This window comes from Biomphalaria glabrata, chromosome 16, assembly GCF_947242115.1.
Source record: "Biomphalaria glabrata chromosome 16, xgBioGlab47.1, whole genome shotgun sequence".
NCBI lineage: Eukaryota > Metazoa > Mollusca > Gastropoda > Planorbidae > Biomphalaria > Biomphalaria glabrata.
This window is the reverse complement of record NC_074726.1, coordinates 29181995-29197770: the sequence shown is the minus strand read 5'-3', so window position 1 is coordinate 29197770 and position 15776 is coordinate 29181995. Positions and strand designations below refer to the sequence as shown.

At 37.9% G+C, this 15776-nt stretch overlaps 1 protein-coding gene across 1 annotated transcript; it reads right to left on the bottom strand.

Annotated features, from left to right (window-relative positions):
* Positions 1-303: 303 nt before the first annotated feature.
* LOC106050687 (uncharacterized) lies at positions 304-14552 on the bottom strand. The gene is made up of 3 exons (XM_056014716.1): positions 14397-14552; positions 5871-6047; positions 304-1129 (listed from the first exon to the last, which is right to left on the bottom strand). The coding sequence occupies exons 2-3, from the start codon at positions 5994-5996 to the stop codon at positions 500-502; spliced, it is 756 nt and encodes a 251-aa protein (XP_055870691.1). The 5' UTR covers positions 5997-6047; positions 14397-14552; the 3' UTR covers positions 304-499.
* Positions 14553-15776: the final 1224 nt, after the last annotated feature.

The window sequence follows — 15776 nt, the reverse complement described above, 5'->3', positions numbered from 1 at the left end:
TTTATTTTGAAATTAGAAACTTTTCGCTGTTTTAAAACTTTTTTTTTATTTGGAGGGCATCGTAAGGAACTGCCGCACAGGGCATCAATTACCCTAGCTACGCCACTGGAAATACTACACTCATCTTTAAATCTTCGGCACTTGAACTTGGTTCAAACCAATCTACACCGACATATAATGATAAGTAGTCGATGTATGTATATGCATGTATGCTTGAGAGTATGTGTTGGTTCAAAGACATAGTATGTATACTGTTCAAGATGGCGATAAATCAGTTTATTATAAATATTCTAAATGAAACAATTATAATATTACTGTACCTTTATTTTCAACACAACAAAATCTTGTTTGACGATTGCATTATTATATACAACAATATTCAATAAATAAATTTACATGTTAAATATTTAAATACATGAAACAACACAGTCGTAGGCCTATATGTAGCTTAGTAATGTACAGTAACATTCTAGCTAAGTAATGTACAATAAGAGTATAGCTAAGTTGTCTTTGGTCCTGATATAGGCGTAGCTTGAGGGGTGAACTTATGAGGGCGACGTCCCTGATTAAGACCGTGTCGACCCTGGCTGCTGTAGAGTCTATGCACTACTTCTGCCACACTTTTGCTGCGACGCAGGCCAGAGAGCAGAGGTAAATCGCGCGACAGGGCGTGGACAGCGTCCAGGTCGGGAGGCACCCGCGGACACGGCGCAGCCCCGCCCCTCTCGCTGGACTTGGTGGCCGAGCTGACCCTGGCCACGATGGCCCCAGCTTCTTCCTCGCTCACTGCCCGGTCGTCGGCGTGGGGGTAGACAAAGGGGACGAGCTGTTTGTTGAGCTCCCTGTCTCGCTCACCGCACAAGTGACACTCCACGGCACTTTTCGCCCGGCTGGCCGCGGTGGACCTCGACAGCTGGGTCAGCACCTTGTCCAGTTCCACGCGGCTCAGGGGCCTCGGGGCCGTGGCGGGCCGGCTGTCGGAATCCATCGTCGTCTCCGCTCTCTGCCGAGACAGTTGGTGGGACAACGTGGGCCTCTGTATTCGCCGCAGGAATCTTTCAAGGTCAAGTTCAACTCGTTTCTTGAAGCGTGAACTCGTCGTCTGCTGTGAGTTCGTTAAACCAGACATCTGGGAATTGGGGAAAACAAGCAAACAAGAATGCATAAGTTAATGTAAAAAAGTACATATTTACAATCATGACTGCGTTTAATCTTCAGAAAATAGAAGGGATTAATTCCCTTTAACCATTAGTTAGGCTGATGAGGTTACGTCCTCATGTTTCTTAGACCAACGGCTAACTAGGCTGTTTTGTGGCTCTATCACCACGACCCAATCGTATCTACTTATCTTGCAAATAAGATCAACCCAATTACCTTATAAGTCATGATATAGATATAGATACATATTTGTAAAGATTTGAACCCAGGCCCTCTTGTTCAGCAGCCAAGAGTTTCATCTAGCACTATCGAGATCCAAACCAAGACCAATCGTCACAGAAGGCCTCAACACTGACCTGCGACGTCGCAACCTGTGGGCAGTTTAGACCAATAGCTGGTTGCCACGTCACAGATCTACACGACGTGGTGGCAACGAGCTACTAAACCCCACTATAACGAATGAGTCAAGACCAAACTCAGTTTAACATTTTCATAGTTAAAAAGTGAGCCTACTATAAAAATCACTACGCTAATAATAGCCTATGGGATGAAACAGGGACAAGGGGGGCAAGTGTGTCAACCTTATTCTGTGAACTCTCTTCATCCGAAGAGTAGCGAATTCCCAGACCTCGCAATTTCCCGACACTCGTGATTCCGAATTGATGGATTCTTCATAGTCCAACGACACAGAAAACTAGCTCAAGACGACAGACCAAAAAAAAAAAAACAACAACCAAAAACAACTACTCTAATAAATCCATAAAATTCATAAAATCCACAGTGACCATGTGTGACTGGACAGGAAAAGCATACTTGTGTTAAATGTATCGCAAGAATGTATATAATTACTACAATCTAATCTAGTGATCATGTTACTATAGTAATATTATGTTTCTGTAACATGCTAGCAGTTAGTCTTATCACTCTGGACTGGGATCCACGCAGGAAGAGAAATTCAGAAGCAGCCTTAGAGGGGGGGGGGAGTGAGTGGGGCTATCGCTCCAGGCCTCGCGCCTGAGACTTTTTACGCGCGACTATACAAAATCTGCTCGGAATAACTTGTTGGCAAGGCAACGCCTCATCTAAACTGTTGCGACGTCTAGAAAACATCATAAAAAAGCATCAATAATTACACTCACAACATTACCACATTTAAAGGAATTTTTTGAACAAAAGTGCCTAAGAAAAATCGAAAAAAAAACATGGAAGACAACGGCCACCCGCTCCATCAGAACTACGTCAGGTCGTCGCGAAGTGGGCTACTGCTGTCATTCAAAACAAGAACGGAGCGGTACAAAAACTCGTTCGTACCTCACTCGGTCAGACTCTATAACCGCCACTCATTGATCAAGGAACATGAAATGCACCAAGATATCTGTATGTAGTCGCTGAATGAACTCTTTATGTTGTGTCTGTTCTATTTATGTGTATTTTTTCTGTTGTGTTTTTTGTTATATGAGAAAAAAGTCCTTGTAATCACAACAAATTTCCGTAAGGATCAATAAAGCAGTCTTAGTCTTAGCCTGGGGGGGGGGGGCGCGATAAAGAGAATCTTGTGTCACTGTCAGCCCATTGTAAAATTATCTTGGCCCTAATGTGGCATCCGCCCAGGGCCCCGCGCACGGTTAAGGCCACTGTGGAGAATGAATGAGAGACATATGCAGCAGGATGGACAAGGACCCAACTGAGGGAAAATTGTCTAGAACTGAATTCTACGGTTAAGTACTGGTACGGCCCTTTGCTCCACCGAAAGCCAAAAGGTCAAAGATTAATCTAACTTCAAAGTCTTTCTTATTAATGTTTTGTTTTTTAAGTAATTAAAGACACATTTGGTTTATGCTGCTAGCCTAGATCTAGTATCAGGACCGAAGTTAGATTTTATAAGGTTCTAAGCTATTTGAGATACAGATGTTACTCATAGAAAGACGATGATTACGTCCTACGCGGCGATTGGTTTTTTTTTTTTTCTTTTTTTTCTTTTTCTTCAAAATGATTGAAATTATCACATGAATCATTCCCCCCCCCCAACCCACCTAGAGGGGGCCCTAAGCCATGGCTTATGTTGCCTACAGGTAGACTAAATCCGGCCCTGTCTATTAACACGAATGACATGACACTAGAGAATAAAGGCATGTACGAGGTTGCTAGTCAAAGAACATGTTTAAATTTTGTTTTGCCATTAGATCTAAATTCGTTGTCATTAGGCCTGCTTATGGGCCTCGTTCTGAATCCGAGGATTGGTGTGTTATGAAATCGCAAAATTTATTTTGGCTGTTAAAAATGGTATCTAGTGTTAGCGATGGTTGCAGGATAAGATTGCAACATTAACCTAGTGCCAACCTACTTATATATTATGCATTCAGGAACTCCACCCTTTGAAGCAGCAGCTATAGATGGATAGATCTATTAGTTGCCCAGATTTAACAGTATAATAATTATCTGCCACAGTACCGTAGCTAGAGATTTGCCATCATTTGGGGGGTCGGGAGGCTTGATCTCTTTTGCGGGGGGGGGGGGGGGGGGGGCGCTCCTGCATTTTGACATTCGACATCATGGCATGAGATACTGGCGTAATATTTAATGTAAGAAAAAATTCCAACACTCATTGGGGGCCCCCCTTAAGGGGGGATTTTGAAATTCTCCTCCCTCCTTCACCCTGGCTGCGCCGCTGTCGCCACGTTTGTTTGTTTTTTATCACATGGCAACAGAACAAGGACTAGGGAATGAGGGTCAATTAGAAAACACGGATTGATTAGCATACAATCTTGTTGATCAAAGAATGCACAGTCTAGGAGTCCAGTCACACATATGCATCTACATATAATCACACGTTTTGATTTTAGCCCGCGTGGCAAATGCGCGTAAGCTACGACTATTCAGTTTCTGACTACAAGAATTTCTCTCATATTCTCTCTTCTACTTATTACAAAAAAACTCTGTTAAACTTTCGCACTTTTGAATTTAAACTGCAATTATTCTATTTTTTCAGTGTTATGTCTTGTGCGTTGACAATTTTTTGGAATGATAGTAATGGCATGAACCGAGATGCTAATTTAGGAAATGATGAAATAGTGTATTTTTAGACTGAAGGGGCGGGGCTTAGACCAGAAGACTAAAAGCTTATGAGAATTTGTAATTTGTGGAGACAATGACAAAATCAAGTAAGACTCTAGTAGGTTGAAAGTAGATTTTAAAAAACTGTTAAACATCTTGCATTTAAAATTATACTGTTGAATATTAATAAGCCGACATGAAAAGTTTGTAGACAAGTGGGAAATTATTTTTTTTTAAACAGGATCTAGAGCTTTGATTTAAATTTGTTTGTAATGTGTCATTATACATTCGTTTTACAAAGATTATACATAGATTATACATACATCATACATACATTATAGTAAAGTAAATTTCAAATTGCCTTATGTGTCATGTGGTCAACACAACGACCAACCACCTGTCCCCAACTAATGTCAGGTACCCATTAGAACTTGGTGGAGTCTGAATTAAAAATCCCGGTCTTCACCAGGATTCGAACCCGTGACCCAGGTTCGGAAGCCATGCGCCTTACCGCTCAGCCACCGTGCCTTCACATACAATATACATTCGCCTAATTTGAGGCGGAGTTATCTGGAGACACCTGACAATACAATCACAACACAGGGGATATTAAAAACCATATGAGGCCTAACTATCTATCTTCCCTAACACCTATCCCCTATTCGTCGAATTTGTTTTTCGCCAAATTAGTAAATCCATCAATGTTTCTATACATTGAAGAGATAATGGTAAGAGAAACACATAAAGATATAACTAATTATTTTGTTCTGTTATGAATGTTTTAACTCTTTCTCTCCTAACTGTCGATACCAACGTTGATTCCACTAGATTTCATGTGGTAAATAATTACGGAAAGCGTTAAGTTTCCTCCTATTCAGTAGGGCGCAACACCTAAATTTGGTGTGGGGCTGTGGGCGAGGTGCATTTTGCGAGGCCCCATTGTGAAACAGACAGATGAATATTATAAATAATATAAACTTGAAAGTACCACATTTAATTTATAAAAACACAATTCAAGAGACACTAACAAAGAAACATAACTCATTTACAGTAAAATCGCATTTTGTCTTAGATGCTAGACCTATATCTGCTCGAATAGATAAAACTGCCAAAGCTAAAAATCTTTGCGGACCTGCTGTACATATGGATTCGTAAGGCAGAAAGTCACTGCTCTTACCCACTCGCATGACTACTTTTTAAGCTCGCGAGGCCGTGGGAGGTCGTCAACTTCGCCTCCAACTTGCGCCGCCTCTGACTCCTATGAGTGTTTATCCATACTAATCGAGCACAGCTCTTTTCTGAGCTCTACTTGACAAAAAAAGCTACTAGATTACAAATATTACAAATAAACCTAGACAATGATAGATCTACACCAGTTAGGTAATTAAACACTTCTGGACTTAGGTCACTGTACCTACTCTACCAGTACCTTACCTTAGCACTGCTTGGCCTGGACATAGACCAAGTCACTGTACCTAACTGGACCTTACCTTAGCACTTCTTGGCCTGGACATAGACCAAGTCACTGTACCTAACTGGACCTTACCTTAGCACTGCATGGCCTGGACATAGACCAAGTCACTGTACCTAACTGGACCTTACCTTAGCACTGCTTGGCCTGGACATAGACCAAGTCACTGTACATAACAGAAGCTTACCTTGGCACTGCTTGGCCTGGACAGACGGGCCACTACGTCTACCAGCTCTTCCTGACTGATTCTCTTTGTGCCAATCATGACCGGCGGCTTGGGTGGAGGGGTCACCTTGTAATAGTAACTGGACATAGTGGAGTGGATCAGACCCGGACACTCGTCCTGTTGGGTTATCTAAGTCATCTGTGAACATTATAGATAATAGACAATGTTTGTAAAAATGTTTGTTTGTAAATGTTTTACATATTTCGGATGTTCCTTCAGAGTTGAAGATAGTTTACTTCCTAGTCCAAACCTCCCACAGGACGACGGGGGATGGGAGAGGGCAGGGTTTGAACCCTCGACCGTCGATAAATCCGAACGACAGTCCAGCGCGCAAACCGCACGACCAGGCAGCCATGTTAAGAAATGTAATTTATTTATTTAGCTATTTTATTTCTTGAATTGCATGTAGACTCTAAGCTGTAGACCAGCTTAAAACTTATTTACTAGATTGGTTCACTTAAGACAAGGTTGTTAACGCCGGAAGTGGTAATGGTCTTAAGCCCATCATTACCTACAAAAGTGCTTCCAATGGCATGCGTCTCAAATAGCCTCTGACAACCAGTCCAACTCCTGGCATCCACGTGTGGTACTGAGCCTGTCGGAACCGTTACCACAGACAGGAGAAGGGGCAAAGGCGAGCAACTGGCACCTAAACCAGTAAGCTTCGGGCAGGAGGGGCTCGTTAGCCTTGGTTGGCTACCCATCTAGGAGAAGGAAAACTCTGAATTCAAACCTCCGCTGCCTTGAGGCTATGCCCAAACTCGGGAAAGACTTCGGGAGACAACCCTGAGGAAAAATCAGGACCTGGTGACCCTAAGCAGATTGTGGCTCACCGTGCTACAGCCTGGCAGATCCTGCGGCGCTACTCATCCCAAACTGTATTGGATATTCCGTTCCTTTGGTCACATCAGCTGCGTGGAGAGGGGGGGGGGGAACTGCTCTGTGGGCGACATCGTTCCAACCATAAACAATGCCCAGGCTTTCATCTCACTTGTTCGAGATGAACCATAGTCGTTCTACTACTGAAGGAGGCCGACTATTAAGGCAAAGTACTTGTACACGACCACTTTCTACTGAGGCCCTTGGTGTATGTTGCTGCTTCATGATTCAATGCACTGGTTTGTTTTTTTTATATTTAGGGACAAAGTTAAGAAGGTACATTTTTAATTTATTGTTCCGTACACTGGTTTCATCTAGATCTAGATTTTATAAATACACTTCTCTAGATCAGTGATTCCCAAAGTGGTCTATATAGAATATAGACCCAAAGGGGTCTCCACGACTGCCAGGGGGTTTACGAGAATAAAACAAAATGAATAGGGGGTTTATGAGTAGGCCTACATTTAATAGACCCCCCCCCCCAATTCATTTTTTCGCTCTCGTAGATAGGGGTCCAGAGGTTCCTGACGTTAATTTTGATTTTTCATTAATGGAAATACATGTATGATTAGAACATGTTTTTTGAATCAAAAATGTTATTTTAAATTTAATAACTTAAATTAAATAGCATAATTTTGCCTATCTAGTATAAAGATGTTTCAGCGCGATTGCCAATCAACTAATGAAAAAATTGACACCACTAACCAAATTTAAACCTAAATTAAAGCCATGTATTGAATTTTATTATTAAAGCATTAGGATTTGATAACATTGAAGCTGGCTTTTATTCTTTTATGAGGCGATTTCGTGTAATACATCTTCACATTTAATTTGCTCGGTTTTAATTTGAATTTCGTAAATAAATGTAGCAATTTACAACTTCCTATGTTGTTTTTTTGAAGTGTTGAAATCACTTCAGTTAGAATGCGGTTTGAAAGCAAAGTGATGCATGTAACTAATGAATGCAATACTATTTAACTCTTTCTCTCCGTAATTATTTACCACATTCTGGAGGAATCAAAGATGGTATCGTCAGTTAGGAGAGAAAGAGCTAAGCAGGTGGTCTACCTAAAACTGAAAAACATGGCGAAGGCAAGGGTCTACGAGACAAAAAAAAGTTTTGGAAAGCACTGCTCTAGATCTAGATAATTGTCGTAGTTTATTTTCATTTCACTGTGACTCTTGCAAAGCTTATATCAGTTTACTCCGTCAGTCAGTCTGTCTGTTTGTCTGTCTGGTACAAATTTTGAACTCGCTATTTCCCCCACTTTCCGTTCTCGGATCAAGATGAAACTTTGGACAATTATTCATTGTTCCCAAAACTAAACATGAATCAATAAATAAAAAAATTAAACAAATTAATTAATTACTGATTATTAATTAAGAATGTCTGATATCGTAGAATGAAACTAAATCTTACAGTATAGATAAATATGGCTGTAAATGTGATGTTCTTCCTATTAGATCAGATTTTTTTATAAACATTATTTTTTTTAAAACTTGTTTTTAGCTTTAGTCGTTTCGGAAAGTGGATTGCTAGTTGCAACTGAGCTTGATATCGAAGAATGGAACTAAATCTTACAGTACAGATAAATATGGCTGTAAATGTGATGTTCTTCCTATTAGATCAGATTTTTTTTTAAACATTATTTTTTTTAAACTTGTTTTTAGCTTTAGTCGTTTCGGAAAGCGAATTGCTAGTTGCAACTGAGCTTGATATCGAAGAATGGAACTAAATCTTACAGTATAGATAAATATGGCTGTAAATGTGATGTTCTTCCTATTAGATCAGATTTTTTTTTAAACATTATTTTTTTTAAACTTGTTTTTAGCTTTAGTCGTTTCGGAAAGCGGATTGCTAGTTGCAACTGAGCTTGATATCGAAGAATGGAACTAAATCTTACAGTATAGATAAATATGGCTGTAAATGTGATGTTCTTCCTATTAGATCAGATTTTTTTTAAACATTATTTTTTTTAAACTTGTTTTTAGCTTTAGTCGTTTCGGAAAGCGGATTGCTAGTTGCAACTGAGCTTGATATCGAAGAATGGAACTAAATCTTACAGTATAGATAAATATGGCTGTAAATGTGATGTTCTTCCTATTAGATCAGATTTTTTTATAAACATTATTTTTTTTTAAACTTGTTTTTAGCTTTAGTCGTTTCGGAAAGTGGATTGCTAGTTGCAACTGAGCTTGATATCGAAGAATGGAACTAAATCTTACAGTATAGATAAATATGGCTGTAAATGTGATGTTCTTCCTATTAGATCAGATTTTTTTTTAAACATTATTTTTTTTAAACTTGTTTTTAGCTTTAGTCGTTTCGGAAAGCGGATTGCTAGTTGCAACTGAGCTTGATATCGAAGAATTGAACTAAATCTTACAGTATAGATAAATATGGCTGTAAATGTGATGTTCTTCCTATTAGATCAGATTTTTTTTTAAACATTATTTTTTTTAAACTTGTTTTTAGCTTTAGTCGTTTCGGAAAGCGAATTGCTAGTTGCAACTGAGCTTGATATCGAAGAATGGAACTAAATCTTACAGTATAGATAAATATGGCTGTAAATGTGATGTTCTTCCTATTAGATCAGATTTTTTTTTAAACATTATTTTTTTTAAAACTTGTTTTTAGCTTTAGTCGTTTCGGAAAGCGAATTGCTAGTTGCAACTGAGCTTGATATCGTAGAATGAAACTAAATCTTACAGTATAGATAAATATGGCTGTAAATGTGATGTTCTTCCTATTAGATCAGATTTTTTTATAAACATTATTTTTTTTTAAACTTGTTTTTAGCTTTAGTCGTTTCGGAAAGTGGATTGCTAGTTGCAACTGAGCTTGATATCGAAGAATGGAACTAAATCTTACAGTATAGATAAATATGGCTGTAAATGTGATGTTCTTCCTATTAGATCAGATTTTTTTTTAAACATTATTTTTTTTAAACTTGTTTTTAGCTTTAGTCGTTTCGGAAAGCGGATTGCTAGTTGCAACTGAGCTTGATATCGAAGAATTGAACTAAATCTTACAGTATAGATAAATATGGCTGTAAATGTGATGTTCTTCCTATTAGATCAGATTTTTTTTTAAACATTATTTTTTTTAAACTTGTTTTTAGCTTTAGTCGTTTCGGAAAGCGAATTGCTAGTTGCAACTGAGCTTGATATCGAAGAATGGAACTAAATCTTACAGTATAGATAAATATGGCTGTAAATGTGATGTTCTTCCTATTAGATCAGATTTTTTTTTAAACATTATTTTTTTTAAAACTTGTTTTTAGCTTTAGTCGTTTCGGAAAGCGAATTGCTAGTTGCAACTGAGCTTGATATCGTAGAATGAAACTAAATCTTACAGTATAGATAAATATGGCTGTAAATGTGATGTTCTTCCTATTAGATCAGATTTTTTTATAAACATTATTTTTTTTTAAACTTGTTTTTAGCTTTAGTCGTTTCGGAAAGTGGATTGCTAGTTGCAACTGAGCTTGATATCGAAGAATGGAACTAAATCTTACAGTATAGATAAATATGGCTGTAAATGTGATGTTCTTCCTATTAGATCAGATTTTTTTTTAAACATTATTTTTTTTTAAACTTGTTTTTAGCTTTAGTCGTTTCGGAAAGCGAATTGCTAGTTGCAACTGAGCTTGATATCGAAGAATGGAACTAAATCTTACAGTATAGATAAATATGGCTGTAAATGTGATGTTCTTCCTATTAGATCAGATTTTTTTTTAAACATTATTTTTTTTAAACTTGTTTTTAGCTTTAGTCGTTTCGGAAAGCGGATTGCTAGTTGCAACTGAGCTTGATATCGAAGAATTGAACTAAATCTTACAGTATAGATAAATATGGCTGTAAATGTGATGTTCTTCCTATTAGATCAGATTTTTTTTTAAACATTATTTTTTTTAAACTTGTTTTTAGCTTTAGTCGTTTCGGAAAGCGAATTGCTAGTTGCAACTGAGCTTGATATCGAAGAATGGAACTAAATCTTACAGTATAGATAAATATGGCTGTAAATGTGATGTTCTTCCTATTAGATAAGATTTTTTTTTAAACATTATTTTTTTTAAACTTGTTTTTAGCTTTAGTCGTTTCGGAAAGCGAATTGCTAGTTGCAACTGAGCTTGATATCGAAGAATGGAACTAAATCTTACAGTATAGATAAATATGACTGTAAATGTGATGTTCTTCCTATTAGATCAGATTTTTTTTTAAACATTATTTTTTTTAAACTTGTTTTTAGCTTTAGTCGTTTCGGAAAGCGAATTGCTAGTTGCAACTGAGCTTGATATCGAAGAATGGAACTAAATCTTACAGTATAGATAAATATGGCTGTAAATGTGATGTTCTTCCTATTAGATCAGATTTTTTTTTAAACATTATTTTTTTTAAACTTGTTTTTAGCTTTAGTCGTTTCGGAAAGCGAATTGCTAGTTGCAACTGAGCTTGATATCGAAGAATGGAACTAAATCTTACAGTATAGATAAATATGGCTGTAAATGTGATGTTCTTCCTATTAGATCAGATTTTTTTTTAAACATTATTTTTTTTAAACTTGTTTTTAGCTTTAGTCGTTTCGGAAAGCGGATTGCTAGTTGCAACTGAGCTTGATATCGAAGAATGGAACTAAATCTTACAGTATAGATAAATATGGCTGTAAATGTGATGTTCTTCCTATTAGATCAGATTTTTTTTTAAACATTATTTTTTTTAAACTTGTTTTTAGCTTTAGTCGTTTCGGAAAGCGGATTGCTAGTTGCATCTTTCAATTCTCTCATGAATCTTGTGTTTAGGGAAACTGTATGAGATGAAAAACGAAACAATTCATTTCATGACATCATCCAATTTATTTAGATCTAGATGGAGGCGCGGTGGCTGAGCGGTAAAGCGCTTCCGAACAGGAGGGTCCCGGGTTGAAATCCTGGTGAAGACTGTGATTTTCATTTCGGAATCTTTAGGGCGCCTCTGATACCGCACCGCCCTAATGGGTACCTGGGGGAAAAGTAAAAGCGGTTGGTCGTTGTGCTGCCCACATGACCCTCTCATTAACCGTGGGCCATAGAAACAAACGACTTTTACACCCTCTACCGTATAGACCAGGGGTTCTCAACCTGTGGGTCGCGACCCCCTTGGGGGTCGATTGACATTTTGCCAGGGGTCGCCAAAGAAGATTGAAAAAATGGATTGTTATTTTTTATTCTACAATTGCTGTGTGTGTGCGGGGGAAGGGGGGGGGGGTCGCGGCTAAGTGGGGGATTGTAAATGGGGTCGCCGAGCATAAAAGATTGAGAACCGTTGGTATAGACCGCAATGTCTGAAAGGGAAACATTTTTTAACCTTTCTTTTAGATCTAGATGCAGATTAAAATATGGGCAATTTTTTAAAATAGTATTTCAATATCAGACTAGTATTAAAACAACAACAACACGGTCATTCTGACATGGAACTAACCCTGACCTATATAATGTTTACTTCTGAGTTTGTCTCATAGACATAATATATATTATATCTAGACTGGACATGGAGATTTTTTAACATTACAAAAAATGTGAATTTTTTTTTCAAGTTGAAACAAGGCGTTGTTTTGTAAAGTAGTTATACGAAGTAAAGTTGTTGTGTTTTTTTTTCAACCCTAACCTATGTAACATATAATTTAGTTTTTAGATCTAGATCTAGTAATTGAACATCAAAAAATAAGAGTAGGCCTACTCTCGTCTCATAATTATTATTTTGCAATTTTTAGATACATAATCTAGAAAGATCTAGGTAATCAATCAATTTAAATGTAGGCTACATAGGATGATTAAAATCAACAGACATGAATAATTTCGATCTAGGATTTTCGAAACATTATCCCAATGGAAACTAATAGGAAATAGCTTTGTTTCATATATCAGCGTGAATATATAGTTGTGATTAATAGCCCATTCTTAAGAAAATCTGAGAAATGATTTTGCATTATTTCTAAACTTTGAAAACCAAAGATCATTACTTTTCAAAGACAGAAAAGATTGATTGGGGCGACTTCCAAAAAAAAAAAAAGAGTTACGTACATAAAAATCTATACATAGGCCTATAGGTCTGTGAATCGATCTATCACAGATAAGAATTAGTTTCCGGTTTCCAGTCTAGATCTAATATATATAAGTCTATGGTTTGTCTATTCAACTTTCTTCCTTCTCATTTTATTTCTACTAAAGTCTTTTTCTATCAGTCCTCCGTCTCCCCCCCCCCCCCCCGCCCCCCACTTTACCAACTTCTACATCCGAACGAAGATTGAACCGCCATGTTAATGATTTCACTGCGTCATCGGCCTACTCTTAAAATACTCTCTAACTCCTTAACGTGTGACGAGATTACATGTAACATGAACATTCCCAGAATTCCCCCCCTTTAAAAAAAAAAATACGAACCACTTCATTCTGGATAAGGAAAATTATTTTTAGAGTGCAGCATTCGATAATATATTTTTTTCCCCCTAAAGTTATTTCAAGATTCAGGAATTCAAATAATATGGAAGAAAATATTGGCACGTGTGTAATTCTAGAGGTCGCTCGTGCGCTCGATATTTATGGCAGACGAAGACAAAAAAACAAAAAGGAGATATGGTTAGAGAGTATAATTTCAACAGGTTTTGTGATGAGATCGATGACGTCATTGCAAGGAAAAAAAAGTCATGAATACATTATACTTTAAATAAGAGTAAAAAGAACAGATTTATAACGAGAAGTGAGGGGGAATGGGAGAGAGAGAGAGAGAGAGAGAGAGAGAGAGAGAGAGTAAAAGAAAGAGTAAGAGGGTGAAAGAGGGACAGAAAGCGGGCGATAGAGAGACCCACGGGGAATTAACAAGGAAAAACCAGACTTAGCAAAGAATGAGAAATTTTATAGATGAAGTAACACAGTGATGTTTAAACTACGGCCCGTGAGACAAATCCGTGCCAATGTCAACGACATTTAGTGTTAAGAGTGGTATTGGCCTGCATAAGCCAATCACCACTTTATAATATTAAGCGCAGGATGGAGGAAATGCAAAATTATTTAGTATAGTGAAATACTGGACTGTTAATTGATCTTCGGACCCGAGGACAAGCCATAATATTGAATAACGAGTTCTCATTTATGAGAACTGTTCTGTTTCCCAAAGTTGAAAATGACCAGGGACTCTCCTATCACGGGGCCCCACTTAGGCGCTTGGCCTGGGCCCCACTCACCACCGCCTAAGGCCGCCCAGGCCGAAAACTTCTAGATAATAACGAATGAAAGCGCTTTAATTTAAAGAAGATACAATCACATACACTCTAAAACGCATAAAGTATATGGGCCAATAACTAGCAGACGACCATTTAAACTAATTTTACGTTACAAAGGCATAAAATGAAGAACTCGAATAGCGACCCTATAAAAGTGTATCGTCTGCTCATGTTAGATGACCAACGGGTCATATTAACCCGAGCTGACCCAGAATTCATGCACTAACGTCACACATCCTATTTTATCATTAACGCCTTCCTATTTTCTTTCCCACTGGTCTATTTCTATTTCCTCACTAATCTATTTCTATTTCCTCACGAGTACATATTTAGATTGGTAGACTTACCCCTTCGACTCTGCCAAAAAGCAATCAAATTACTCTTGACGTCTGGAAAGTTGAAGGGAGAGAACTGTTTACTATTCCTCCTACCGCTAGGTGGCGCCAGCAGTCCACGCGTGACTCTGTGCTACGTTTTACTATTGTTCTTATTGCCTTTTCAGGGCGATTTTTTATTTTTATTTTTGTATTGGCTTGTAGGAGCAATCGAATGTTTGGTCTTAAATCGACAGACGGTACACCCGGTCATGGAAATGGACCAGTTCTGGAAATTCTCATAATGGCGTTTACCAATACTCTCATCAATAGTGACATGAAGAGTGAATACTAAATACATTAAGGTTTTGTACAAAAGTACAAAACAGAACAAACAAGAGGAAAAAAAGCTTGATAAATTTGAACAGACAAAAAGAGATTAAATGGATGGTCAAGCTGGTTGACTTGTTTCAGATATTAGGCGCAAAAAAGTTTTCCTTTCAGACCTGGCGATCTATAGGGCAGATGGTGTTATGGTTATGGCTATGTATCTTTGGCCAACGGTTAACGAGCAGGGTGTCATGTGGCTAGCACAACGACCAACCGCCTTTACTTTCAACAACTAAGTTATGAGTTGGGTAGACTCAGGTGCGCACTTAAAAGTCCCGAATTTCAAAATCCCAGTCCTCACCAAGATTCGAACCAGGGACCCCATGTTCGGAAGACAATGCTTATTAACCACTCGGTCACAGCGCCTCCCAAGTAATGTAAGTATCTTCTAAATATTCATAATTAGGAAACACATTTAATCATATATTTAGAATAAAACTTTACTGGTTGATTTCCAGAGACGGCCAATTTCCAGAACCGAGCGAACTATAAATAGACCACTCGAGAAATCAATCAAAACGATCGATAGAGCATTGAGTGTTTCCCAATATCTTAAAGTAAAATGAACAAGAGAGAGCTATCAAGAAAGAAACCGTGATTTAGGGGACGGTACCGAGTGTGTAGCTGTAGGCGAGAAGTGTGTGTGTGTGTTCTGTAAAGAAACAAAGGGGAATAACTTTATAGATCTATAGGTGTCGCTGCTGGAGGCTTTAATGTTTGTATTATAAGGTCTTTCCTTTGAAATGTAATTTATCGATAATCAATACAAAACGCAGGAGATAAATCCTGTATACAAGTAGACGAACTAGTATTAGGCATTGTCTACGAGTTCTTTAAGGCAGAGGCGTATTACCATTGGGGGGCAAGAGACACTACCCTCAAGGGCAGAGCTGCACCAAAAGACAATTATTGCAGGTAGATAGTTTAGTTAAGTAATACATTCTAAGGTTATTTATACTATACTGTTATGAAATACTATGTTATATTTAATTGAAACCCCTATATTTCTATGTGATGGTCATG

What these genes read in the sequence shown, in the direction of transcription:
- LOC106050687 (XM_056014716.1), bottom strand. Translation starts at nt 5,996, where the DNA reads ATGTCCAGTTACTATTACAAGGTGACCCCTCCACCCAAGCCGCCGGTC. An exon ending in CCAGGCCAAGCAGTGCCAAG is followed by an intron (nt 1,130 to 5,870) that starts GTAAGCTTCTGT and finishes CCCAATTCCCAG; the next exon opens with ATGTCTGGTTTAACGAACTC.